The sequence below is a fragment of the Falco naumanni genome, chromosome 4 (genome assembly GCF_017639655.2).
Source record: "Falco naumanni isolate bFalNau1 chromosome 4, bFalNau1.pat, whole genome shotgun sequence".
Classification (NCBI taxonomy): Eukaryota; Metazoa; Chordata; class Aves; order Falconiformes; family Falconidae; genus Falco; species Falco naumanni.
In genome coordinates, this window is record NC_054057.1 from 95059541 (window position 1) to 95073259 (window position 13719).

General features: G+C 38.5%; 1 protein-coding gene across 10 annotated transcripts in view; it reads left to right on the plus strand.

Annotated features, from left to right (window-relative positions):
* Positions 1–9210, plus strand: part of TAFA4 (TAFA chemokine like family member 4) — a 93717-nt gene extending 84507 nt beyond the window's left edge. For 9 of the 10 annotated variants that reach the window (XM_040593295.1, XM_040593296.1, XM_040593302.1 and 6 more), the window contains 2 exons: positions 2742–2825; positions 7301–9210. In XM_040593295.1, coding sequence (XP_040449229.1) covers positions 2742–2825; positions 7301–7422 — 206 coding nt within the window. In that variant the 3' untranslated portion in view covers positions 7423–9210. Of the gene's footprint in view, positions 1–2741; positions 2867–7300 lie in introns of all 10 variants that reach the window. The other variant, XM_040593294.1, reaches the window with a different exon arrangement.
* Positions 9211–13719: the final 4509 nt, after the last annotated feature.

Consider the following 13719-nt stretch of genomic DNA (forward strand, 5'->3'; position numbering starts at 1 on the left):
GGCAGAAGATGTATTTCTGGCAGGGTTTCTGGCTGGTTTCCAGCAAATCATTTGGCTAATGTCAAACTAAAGCAGTCTCCTTTCCTTTCATGAGAGTGTTTGTGTATGAGAGTGATATAGCTGCTCTCATTTCTTAGAAAAGTCATCTGCTGAACCCGCTCCAAGAGTGCCTCAATCTGAAAAGAGGAGGAAGCCTTTATACCCTCCAGTGAGTCACACCATTTCAGGAATGATAGGTAAAGAGCTCTAGCTATGAAGATGACCCTAAGGCTCTGATGGAGAATTTTAATCGACTAATCTTGGGGGTGTGTCTGACACAAACAGCTACAGCTAGTTAGGACATATAGATCAGCAGAGTGGACATTACAACTACAGAGAAATTGGACATTAAATGGATGTAAGAGTTAGTGGATTGTTACAGCAATGAATTGAGGATTTGCTGGAAGCTAATGGAATGAGATCTGTATTAAGTGTTTCGAAGTGTTGCCATTACTCTGAGGAGAGATATCTGCACAGAATAGAAATCAGTCAACAGAAGGGTAGGAGTCACTTTCTATGAAAGTATCTAAACAAGAGGTGAATAGAAGGTGAAATATGCAGTCTATTGTAGACCTTGTGGATCTTGTTTGAGTTACAGATTCATTCAGCGATGTTTCCCATTCACATCCGTGCTTGCTTGTTTTAATAGAAGATGGTACTGCTGGAGATGATGGGCCAGTTCCACATGGATCAGGAAGTTGCATGGACACAAGTGGTCAAGAATGCTGTGTGAACCCACACCTGTGCTGCACTTTTGGCCAGTCAACTAGTGCTTTTTTTTTTTTTTTTAAATTAGTTATTAAAAGCAGTTACATGCAGGTTGTATAGATAAATAAAAACTACCATGTTTGGTGCATTTTCTGTGGTCTAAAAAATACTGCACCCAAACCAATACGAAAAAGGTTGGATCTAAATAGATATCAGGGTAACCGAGGCACAAGGAATTCTAGGTGTCTTCAGGAGACAGGTGAGTGAGATGGTTTTCAAGGTCTGAAGTTGAACTTAGGGTTTTAGTGTAGCACTAAATATAGGAAAGCATGTTCACATGTCGGAGTGCAGGCAAAGTTTCAGTATGTCACTGCATCCACACTCACGACAGGACTGTGCCGAGCTGTGGGGTGGTGTGCCAGGCCTCCCAGGAGGACTCGTTGACTTTGAAGCAGTGCTCTGAAGATACAGCTAGCTTGCTACCCGAACCTCCTGCTTGCTTAGGGACCTCTGTGCACGCCCTCAGTCTTCTTGAATCTGACTGTCTAGACTTACTTGTGTTTACCTGAAATAAATGTAGTATAGAAATTGAAAAAAGTTTAGAAAACAGCAGAGAGAAAACAGATAAAATAGATGACTGGACGGTATGCCTGGTGTGGAAATGATCCCTAGCCTTCTAGGAAGTGCGGTCAAGTTTCACCCGTTTTTGTCAACAATCGATCAGCATCAATGCAAATGATCTAAGATCCAAATTACTGGTGAAAGGAATCTTGCATTTATTTTATAATGTTATGGGGCTGAAATAGTAGTTTATAAAAGACAAACTGGTGTTTCGAAAGTATATTTTTCAGAGTGCTTTTCACGTAGGCTTAGAGTGAAAGTGCAAAACAAAAGTAATTGAATGAACATTTCAGCAATATCCTAATGTCAGCTTGCCTGCTTGTCACCCTAATTTGAGAGTTGCAGGAGTACGAATCTACCTTGAAATTAAAAAGGAAGTGCTTTACAAGAAGTAGACTAAATTATTTTTGTTTCTTTCTTTGGGATGTGGTATCTTTTAAAGCAAGCAATTTAATATTTTGTGCATACAGTAGCATAATACAGACTAACTAAATCAGTATTTTAAGCCATATTTTATTTTGAAATGCAATTTTGATTGTGTAAGATTGTGAACTGATATATTTCATAATAATTTTCTGGGATTTGATGTATCCCATGAACAATGCAAAACAGAAATGCAGGCAGATGATTGCAGCTGTTTGTGAGAAAGTGTATCTGTTGTTAACAGCAGCATTATAAAGTTACTACATTTGTAAAAATAACAAGCGTGAACTTGTTAATGGAAATTGGCTTGAGGGTAGACAATCAATAAATTTGCACAGTTAAGGTGTACTACTGTAGTCTTCTAATACATACTGCAAAACAGGCAGTGTAACTGCAAGTAGCTTTTTAGTTAATAATCTAATGCTTTCCAGCAGTTTTCACATTCTTATCGGCATTATTTGCTGACAGATCTCACATGCTTACATCTCTGTGCAATTCTATTTTCTCACCCAGTGAAGGGAGAAACTGGCATTTCTTCGTCCAGTCTTGCATATGCATATCTAGGTTAAACAAGAAGCCTTCGTTTCCTTCTGCCTTATAGCAGGTACTTGACTGAAGCATGTAAATGAAGGAGGCAAGTCATCTTTTGTAGTCAGTGGAGACAGAAAGGCACTTCCAGAGGCCAATTCAAATGTTGGAGTCAGTCTCTGGTGGTGCTTGCCTGTCTTCACCATTTGCATATGACATTTACCCTTCTGTGTGCTGGTGAAGTTTTCTAGCCACGTTTTTAGCTCAAACACAGTGTGATTAGCCATTAAGCCAGTAGCTGTCAGTTCTGCCTTTTGATATCAAACAATTGAACATTGCACAGACAACCTCCCTATTAAACCAAACAGTAATTATAATAAAAAAGATTGAATTCCGTTTCTCTTTTCTGTTTCTTTTTGTAGCTTCCATTGTTCTACAGAAGTGGTGGTGTCATATGAACCCCTGTTTGGATGGAGAGGATTGTAAAGTACTACCAGACTATTCAGGTTGGTCTTGCAGCAGTGGAAATAAAGTCAAAACCACAAAGGCAAGTACAGAGATCGCCTATATTTAAAGGTGGCAGTCTGCTGATAGCACTTGCTTATTATGTTGTGTCTGCGGGTGTGAGCACCAGTACTGGACTCCTTAATGTTTTGGAAAGCAGTGATTAGTGCAATTGTTCTCAGAGAGGGAAATGTTGGGTCAGAACTGCCCCTTCACTGCTGGCCTGGTTAGGTTATTGTGTGCTGAAGTTCAGACTGTAGAAGGCCCTGCTTCAGTCTTTCGTGAGCAAAGAAACTATTCCTTTGTAACCAGTGCTAGCTGGACAATCATGTTCCAGGATCAGTTCTTCAATTTTCAAGCTGAGTACATGGATCCAAGGTCTATCGGTGTCACCTAAAGTTCCTGTGCTACTGGAAAGCCCTTTCAGCTTTGGAAAGCAGTAGTCTGTCTTAGGAATTGTTGAGAATCTGCATTGACGTCAGTGGGAACTGTGGGACATAGCACCACTGGAAATCAGGCTGGTTCAACTCATTTCTAATTACAGGCCATCCTGTAGATGGCCTATTTTTTTTTAAAAAAACTTTGCTATACCATCATATTTCTTAATTAATAGCCAGCAGAGAAAATACCATGTCCTCCGTCTGCTTAACAATCTAAATTGAGTTCAGTGCATTGAAGTTCAACAAGTCATGGCAAACTGCATATCTAAATATATCACAGAACAGAAGTCTTTGGCAGGCAATAGCAAGGAAAGACATATGCTTAGCTTTTCCCTTTACAGCCTCTTCTAGCTGTAAATGGATGTTGTTGATTAGGTTACAGTCTGAGTCAATACGCAAATACTGCCACCAAATGTTTAATAATGGTTGTTCTAAGGAATGAAAACTGTGCCAATTTCTGGATGAGGGAGAAAAAATAGGATGGTTTGGGCAGCTGTGGTGTAATATTAGTAGTCTGAAGCCCAAATACAGACATTGCACGGTGGCAGGCTTGCTGGAAAAATCTGACCAAACCAATGAGTCTGAAAAACCCTATTTCTGTTTTTAAGATCAAAGGAATTGTTGCAAGTAGATGTAATTTGTCAAGTGCTAAAGATGTAGTCTATAGTGTGCCTAGGTGCTGCTCTTCTCCTGTGATGGACATTACACCTGAAAGCTGACCTGCACACTCTAGAATCAGTACGGGTAACTGGCAGTCAGTTATTGCAAGATATAGATTATACTCAGCCTTTAAATTTCTTCACAGACACTGACTTTTAACTACGCGTATGTAGATAAGGAGTAGCACTGTAGCATTACACGGAAGGGTAAGACTGGCAAAGTAGGAGTTCTAGGTATTGAATAAGACATCTTCATCTCTTTGCATACCAGAAGAGAGCTAGCAATTTATACCAAAAGAACCTTATTGGAAAAGAATAAGCCAGGGTTAAATATCGTTGATCCCTTCAATAGATACCACAGGGATGAAGGGTAGAAGAAAGAACTTTATGTTGGAATTGATGACTGAAAGCCTGAGGCATCAAGGCCTCATTCATGCAGGTTTCGTATGAACAGTGGCTTTTTAGTTCATTGAAGTCAACTGATCACATCAGCCATATAGCATGTGTGCATGACTTGCTCTTAAACAGTGAAAGGAGACAGCCTGAGTCAGTGGGAGTTTGCTAATAGATGGGCAAATTCGGCATGGATGATTTATTTTATCATCCATGACAAATATTGTAACCAGCAAACTACAGAATATGGTAATGCATTTTGATGAGTTTAGTGTTGTCTTTATAAAGCTAAGGTGGGACAAATCATCCTGCCTACATTTAGACCTGTGCAAATTCATCAACTCCAGTGAGTTTGTGTGGGTCTAACAGAAGGCAGGGTGTAGCAATGTGAGTGCAAATGTTGTTTCATTAAATTCTTCCACTGCTTTGCTGCAATGTGGACTAATGCATTTCACACTGGTTTTTGTCACCATAGTTTTCTTTGAGGGGCATTTAATTGAAAGGATAAGCAAACAACTGGCACTTGTACTTATATGTGATTTGTTCTACTGTATTACTGACATGAGAACTGTTAATTTTCATTACATGATTTTGTTTTTGTTTTGCTGTGCTGTATTGTTTTAGATTTTTGATGTGAGCACCTTAAGGTAGGACTGTATTTTCTCGTGTATGTGGTCAGCAACAACATAAGGGAGATCCTGATTCTGATAGGGGTCTTGGGTACTGCAACAATATAAAATTATATATGAATAAAGAACTTAATGGTTAAACATTACATTGAAATGACACAAGAGAGTCCTAACCTTTAACTAGTGATTGGCCATGTTAAAGGAGGGAATAGGCAGACTTCAGTAAAGGACAGGTCCCTTAAAAAGGTGTCTCAGTTCTTCCCCTTTTAATTATTCTTTGTTAGAAAGTCTTTAATTGTTTGCTATATGTGTTTTATCCATGCTTTTAAATGGAAGGGTGACCTGTGTGTTAGTAAGTGAACCCTGAAGTTGCTTTTGGAGGCTTACATTTAAGAGCTGTATCCTCAATAGTAGTAATGTTTCTAAAAGCTGAGGACCTGCCATGATATCACCAAGTTATTGTACTCCTGTAGTTAGCTTTTAGTATTGCGCCTCTTGAGAATTAATCTAAAATCATGAAGTTTGTCTTCTTCATTGGTCCAAGTAGGAAAGGACATGATTTGTCCAACGTTTTGTGTGTGACATTCATTGTGCCCAGCTGCAGGCATGTTTCACCCCAAACTGAGCTATTTAGGATTCTCCAAAGTCACGTGGGGAGAAATGGCTGATCTCACAGCAAGGCTATGCCCGTCCACAGGAAGGTTCCCACTTCTTTCCCTCTTCCATACCTTAAGGAAGCCCTGGATGACAAATTTACATGTAGGTGTCTGCTTGCTAGACGGCAAAAGCTGTGCCACAGAATCTGTCCTGGCATCCATATTCCCTCTGCAGGTATTTTGCCTGTCTTGTGTGTGGTTTTCTCTGTTTACCAAGACAGAGTTGTTGCACAAATATAATGAGTAATGGTAACTCCAGATTCTCCACAGAAGCTTGTGGCACAGGCAATATTAATCCCGAAGGAAAATAGAATGGAGAGAAAATTTCCCATGTTAGAGGGAACTATGTATGAGATAACTTGTTTTGAAAATGAACTGAAGATTTGTACAAACTCTGCTCAATCAACAAGATATGCATTTAGTGTGTTATTAAAAGTTTACACAAAGAGGACTGTATGAACTGTCAGACCAGTAGTCCAAACGATACAGCACCCTGTGTGCCTCAGTGCTGGGATACTTAAATCAGAAAGATACAGCAAAACCTCTGTGGACAATTATAGAAAATGTACGCATAAGTGATCTTCTTCCAATTTAATAGTTGGCTTATGTCTAAAACATAAGAGTTGAGATCATTCCGTATTAACTTTTTTTCTGTTATGTACCAAAGACAACCTCACTACCATTTAAATTTCTAAATTAATTTTTAAAGCTTTCTAAGACCCTGGGATCAGTGCTAGTTGGGACAATGACTTCCACAGGTTAATCATACACTGAAAGAGGAAGTGCCTTTTAATCAGTTTTAAGTCCTCTATCTTTTCATTTTGTGAAACTGTTAGAGTAACTTGAGGTATATGAAGCCCAGGAGACTTCTTATGCTACTCAGCGTTTAGATGAAAGGTTTGTAGCTGAGTGGGACAGTTAACGTGAAAAGCTGGGGAGCTTGTATCTTACATCAGTTACTTCAGGGAAGGAAATAAAAACGTCTCTGTGCTGAGTGTCTGTTTAGTTTTGTAACACATCTAGACACCACAGAGCAGAGCTGACAAAGCTTTCCTCCTTGCAGGCTGCCTATTCTCATCCATTTCCAGGATGGGAAATCTGACCTGACTCCTCCTCACTGTGCAGCCAAAACCAGTGGGTTTTGTGCACTGTGTGCGCATTAAGGCTTGGGATGTATGTGCAATACATGAGTGTGCATGTGGTTTTAAGGGGAAGAGACTGTGGGGTCCTGTGAGAGAAGTGTCATCTGGGAGTGGCTTCTGCTGCAACATGAATTCATCCTGTCTGCAGACCATGTTCTGTCTGATCCTAGTTCCCTCGCACAAGACAGATCGACGGGAATGGGTAGCATTAAGCACGAACAGTGTTTTGAGATGCAGGTCATACACTTGTGCTGTAGGCGTTGGTGTTGTAAACGATGCTAAGCAAAATAAAGTAGAAGGAGATTTCCATGGGATGTTGGTGGCAACTTTAATCATGAACAACCATTTTTAATCTGCAAATCTCCCTTATACTATTGAATAACAGTGTATTTAACATTTACATATGGATTTTGTTTCTCTGCAAGCTATATAGGTATGGCTGGGGCAAGTTCATTCGTGATGTAGTCGTACAGTTTCTTCGCAGCAACAAAGCATGTGTTATTTATCATCCTTGTTTGATTGATTCTGTGTAGGTAACTCTCTCCTCTTCTTCTATAGGTAACACGGTAGCAACGAATAAACCTGTGGGTCACTACCGGAACAATGGCACGTGCAACTGTTGCTTGGCTGTTACACAGAGACCCTTTCTTTGTCATGATGTTACTGACTTAATTCTTTGAACTTGCAAAATTAGTCAGCAAAAAGGACAATACTTCTCCTTTCAACTGTGGCTGCAGTTCCTGAACCTGAATTTTGCTATACAGAATGGTGCATTTTAATTTCACGAGAAAAAGGAAGGAGATGTGGTTCTACCTGAAATGCACCTTGGATTCCCAAAGATCTGTCACCTGGCAGAAATTTGTGCAAGCATATACCTGAACTTCTGCAGTGCATTAATGATAAGACTGTCTTAATGATACTAAGATATGTAAAGATGTTTTAAATGAGTTTAGATCATGAATGTAACTTAGGGGGTCATAGAAAGAAAATTAGAACCGATACAGATGATCTTAAAGGTCTTTTTGAACCTAAATGATTCTATAATTCTATGGATTTCTCTGAGGTACTTCTCACATACAGTACAGCATAAAAATACAAAGCTGATCCCAGTGCTAAGTGAGGTGACAGGACAGTGTTAGTAAATTATGTCTTAGCGTATTTTCAACAGTGATTTAGTAACTATCAAGGCTGTATGAAGGTGAAAAGATGGAACTTATAAATCAGTAGGAATTATTGTAGGGCATACTTTGGTTGTAGCTGTGCAATTATATTTATTTCCTTAGATAGTTCTAGATAGTTTAACTTTTATGTTCATAAGTGATGGCAGGAAAGCATGAGGAAGAGACAAAATCTGAAAGTAGACATAGTTTTTCTTGTCCTAAAATAAATCCATTCTCTAGGGGAATAGCAAAGTATACATATTCCTTGCCTCTTTGAATCTAGATATGGAAAAGAATTTAGCCATTAGCTAGAAATACTCATTCAGATGCCTCAAAAAACGGAGAGCATGCTTGTACTGCATAAGGAAAGCTTACTGGAAGAAGAGTAATTTGTTTGGATTTTCATAGCCTTGGTTATATCCTAATAGGTAACATACTTAAAATTCATAAGAAAAATTCTAGATAAAAGTGAATCCTCAGTTGCAATTAGTTCTTGTTTAGAAAGATTATAATAATTAAATGTCCAGATCCTTGACAGTCTGAATTTCCAAGTGGTTACATTTTGTGACACATAATTGTTCCATATTATTGTAGATGCATTTCATACTGTTTTTCTTATTTGCCTGTTGCAGTTTTTTGTCATCAGTCTGCATAAATAGAACAGTAAGCAGAGGTGAAGCTGTAGCAAGTCTGTTCCCCATTACATCATTTTTTGACTTAAGATGCATTGAAGCAGACTAAAATGCTATGATGCAGATGGCTATCATACAGATGAACTGCTGCTGACCCAGCTACAGAATTCATTGTTATGCTTTATGTAAATATTAGGGTAACAATGTACATCTAATTTTTATAGAGACAGAAAAGGCCCCCCCCAAGAAAAAAAAAAAAAAAAGAAAAAAAAAAAGTGTGTTGTACTCATTTAGGTCATTGCGCATAAGCTTTCTAGTTTGTGGGAAAGATACTGTCAGCAGTGTGAAGCTGTTCAGAGTAATAGTTGTTAGTTTTCGGTTTGCTGGAGTGAGTGGGAGTATTCAGCCAGGTAATTCCATTGAAGTCAGTGGTGGGAAGATCTGGCCCTCTGTTTTTTGGTTTTGATTTCTCTGGTTTAGTTCACTTTCAATTATGTATTTGATTACAGCCAGGATCATAGTGGTCATTGTACTCGGTGATAAGTAAACTAGAGATTTTCTGCTCTGTGCTTGGACAGCTGAACAGTTAATAGACTCTGCTTGCCCTAATGAGCTCTACATTCCTAATACTTTTCCATTGTTTTGATTTTCTGATTAAATTTTAAAATTACCTTTACTATTTCTACTGTTTCTGTGCATATGTATTCAACAGTGTCATCAGTGAAGATCGTTTTTATTTACTATTTGTAAAATTTTAACCCATAACTGGTATTTATTTATTTATCTATTTAGGTAAGTGCTCTACAAAGGCATAGTAAAAACCATTGCTGAAGATGTTTGAAGTGGACAAACAAGTTTAGAGAAAAAAATATTATTTTTGTCTTTTTTTGAAGATAAATACAAAGAAAATAAGTTACTTGCCAGTGGTCATACACTGGATTTATGGTGGAATTGAGAACAGAACCAATACTACGTATGTCTAACTAAGCCTTTCTCATTTGAAGCATGTAACATACTCACCCAAAAGGGGTTCAGTGTGTTGCTTGTCTTGCAATAGCCACCTGGAAGGTGCTTTTGCTGCCACTGAGCAAGGGGGAAACTCCAACGTAGATTTGCTAGCATGGGATTATGAAATACAGCCCAAATGAATGACTTGCCTTCCTAGATCCTCAGCCCATGACAGAGATTTTCCTAAAGCAGCTTTGTTCCAGAGGTTCTTGGGTTGATTTACAGGTTTTTTTCTGACTCATTGCACAAATGCTGTAATATATGCCTGTCTCTTTTTGGAGGATTGCTGCTTCTTCTAATGCAGTTGCCTGGCATCTGACACCAGCATTGCCCTTCTCTTGAGCGATAGCAAAATTAAAGTCTTTGCCAGCAGCTCTGTTGGTAGAAGAGATCAGTGTCCCAGACTCTTGTGTGTTCTCTATGTAAATGACTTAGTTCATGTTTATCTACTTGTTCTAAAAGAGCGGGTTGTGTAAGCAGCATACTTGCAATCATTTAGAAACCTCAGTTTGCATCCCACTGTTAAGCTTCTGTGGGACTAAAACCCATGGGTTATCATGTCCAGGCTTTTGTTTGGGCAGGCACTGTCTCCTAGTCTGGTGCAGAAAGTAATCATTTTAATCTTAAAGTGGTTATGTTTTCTCCTATGATTTCTTACAAAGATTTTTGCAGACAATCACTTCTCTGATAAAATATTATTCTAAAATCCAAGCCAAACCAATTAATGTCCTGATTATATCTATACCTTACCTAGCTGTATTCTTTTCTCCCCTCTGATGTATTTTCCTTTACCCAGGTGACATTTCAGTAGGCATAAAATAACGATGGCCTCTTCATATCTTTTTTTTTTTTTTTTCTCTGCCTATCTTTGTAGCCCTCTTTGCACCCCTTGCAATTTAGGTGAATCTTTTTTTGAACAAGGACTGCCAGAATTATGGACTTTATTTGACATCTGCTGTTGCCAGTTTTCTAGTGTCATTACACTTCTCCATCTTTGCTGCAAATACTTCACGTTCTACAGCCTGTGTTGCTTTTGCCTTTTTCATAGCTGCATCACACTGGCAAGTCACAGTCAGCAAGTGTTTGACTAATATTCTAGGCTTGCTTTTTTCAGCTCATGCCTCCTTGCTGATAGCGTGTGTTCTTACTGATTCTGCCTTGAGAGTGGTTTGTGCTGCTGAATGTCACCCACTGTTACTCCCCGAGGCTGAGGTGCTGCTTGCTCCTGGTGCTGAGGTTTTCTGCGTGCCTCTGTGCAAGGCCATGCATGGTTGAACGCTACCAAGACTGAGTGGTGAGGAACTCTACCCTATCTCATTTTGAACACAAAGTGCCATTGTTCACTCTTTAGCCATTTCTTTACCACCATCCTTATCTTCTCCAATTAGATAAGGAAGTATCTGTGGTATCAAAATAAATGCTTTTTATATAGATTAAACTAGATACCTGGAATTTTCTTTATCTAGAAAATAATCACAATAGAAATCCCTGCAAGGGTTCTCTTGTATCCTACAACTCTGTTAAATTCATATAGATTTTATTCCATTTTCCATTTACCTCTAAGTCTGTTATCTTCAAGGATTTGTGTTAGAATTTGTACCTAAAGAGAGTGAATAGAATTTTTACATTTGCAGTAAATTTTCTCAAGGGTTAGTTCATAACACACCTACAACAATAGAAAACGTCTTTGAAGACTAACAGTTTGCTTGCAGACTGAACAGACCCTAAGGTAAAAGGTAAAAGAACACTTAAGACTTCTGTCATAAAAATAGATGCTTCTGTATCTATTGAAATATAGATGATCCTGTAACACACTTTTAACTGTTTAGGATAAATAAATGCCTCTACACTGTAGTAATATCATTTAAAGGACTGCTTTTTGCAGCACAGTGTCCCCAAGCACTGCGTTGTGGTAATTCTGAGCAGACTCAGAATGGATCTGCTCACCTTGGAATTTGGAATATGCTGGTTATGTTGAGTTCATAAGAATGTTGGGTTTTGTTTTTTGTTTTTTTTTTTTTGAAGGTTATGGCTGCAGTGTTTCTCATTGCTTGGAAATGAGACTCCTACACCTGAAAACATGGAGTATGTACTGTTTTCCACTTCATTTACCTTAGTGTTTAGTTGAACAACTCGATCCTCTTTGCAAAAGCAGGGTTATCTAGACAACGATAAAAGTTGGAGTTTTTTTCCCAGTGATGGCTTTGCCTTGATGAATAAGCAGCATATCTCCCTTTGATTATCTTTGTGTCTTTTACTTGTTAAAACAGTTACTCTTCAAACAAACAAACAAACAACAACAACAAAAGCATAGGCAGTGCTTGCAGCCTGTACTTTAAAGTCTAGAACCTTGTATGGGTATGTCTCAGCTACCAGATTTTTCTAATTTGGATCAAAATTCACAAAGGTAATAGGTTAAAATAACAGCCTGTACCAACCTTCAAGAGACCTTTTGCATTTCATAAACTACTGTAGCTTTATTATTGTTATGAGAACAAAAACGCCCACCAGGAGAAATTAATATTGCTGTTAGAACACTTCAGGGGCCAGTCTACCCTGCTTTGTGTGTGTGTGTGTGACATTCCTATTAATACTAATATAAATTTTGTGCACTCGAAAGAACAGTTTTGGTAGACAGATAAAAAGTTTGCTATTACGATCATTTATACAAAATAATAGTCAATGAAATTTTGCCAGAAAAATTACTACAGGCTGCACTGAACATGGAGGCTCAAGCCTGTGAAATGCCACTGTTGCCTTTTACCAGCCCAAGATGGGTCCTGGAAATGAATATGGCTTTCTGCTCCTTTGAGATGTAATGCCTTGTAAAAGGTGCAGACATGAGGGAGTCTAAGTGGAATGTCAACTCTGGCTTCTCTCTTCTTGCCCGCACTGTAAAATGAAGTAAGAAGATTGTGTATTCAGTCTTTGTACGCTTTTCTGGGACCAAAGTTCAGAGCCTTATAAATCTCCCCTAGCCGATGTAAGTTTTTCATTTTGGAAGGTGTCTAAGGGCATGGTCAGATCACAAGTGGTTAAGCGGTACATCTTAACAAGGTACTGGTCTTCAGCTGAAATGCAGGTACCATACATACTTGTGGTCTTTGGATATCTGGAAAGAAGTGAGGTAGCTTAAACTACTATGGAGGCTGCAGCTGGGGTGCAGTAATTTTTAAAGATATATTAACTCTCTTGTGTTATAATGCCTATAGTTATCTAACCTGTATTATATATGCCATGTAGTGGCTGTTCATGGACATTGGATAATCCAGCACAAGCAGTGACTTCTTCATTTAGAGTATAATAAGTTTCTATCTTTGTAAGCAAATTTTTGCAGAACTGAATCTTTCCACTTAGATCTTGGTTTTTATTCATTGAAGACTTCTCAGCAGAGGAATAGGAATACAAATGTTTTTTTCAGCTCACTGGTGTTGTGTATCATTTCATGACAATCTATACCGAGGTAAGGTTGCACAGACTGGTAAGGGCATTTACACAAAAATGTATAAATTGTAGGAATCCAGTATCTCTTCTTGTCTTTAATGTATGCTCTGTATGAAGGTTTGGTAATCCCACTCATGGCTCTTGGCCATAGGAGTCCTTATTTGTGTTCTCAGCAATTCAAGGTTGTGGGTGGATGCACTTCAAGTATTTTTTTTTTTTTTTTTTAATTGAATCATCAGGGAGATTTTTCACAGAAATGCCTTCTAGTCAGCAAACTTCTTGCTGAGTCTTCTGAGTAGAGGGAAGTTGGGTTCAAACATGAAAAGAAAGCTAAGAGGGACAAGATTCATCCAGTCCCATAAATTACCTCTACAGGGAGCCACAGGATAACAAGGTAACATTGGTAAGATAATTTTACCTCAAGATACTCCATATTATTTATACAAAAGGTTATTCAGTAGACTCTTCAAGGACAGTTGACCTGTGGCCTTCATATGCTGGAGACCTCAGAGAGCCACAATAAATGGAAAATAATTTTCATGCTCCTTAAAGGAATATCTACAATGCCATCCATCAGCTACCATGAGAAAGAGATCAGGCACTTTGCAACAGTATAAAAGCAGCCTAAAAGATAACAAAAAATTAGAATCAGTCTGCTGCACAGTAGTATGCAGGTCCACCCAAGCCCATGTGCTGAATGATTTTGTGATTTACAGAAACATGATGATTTTTC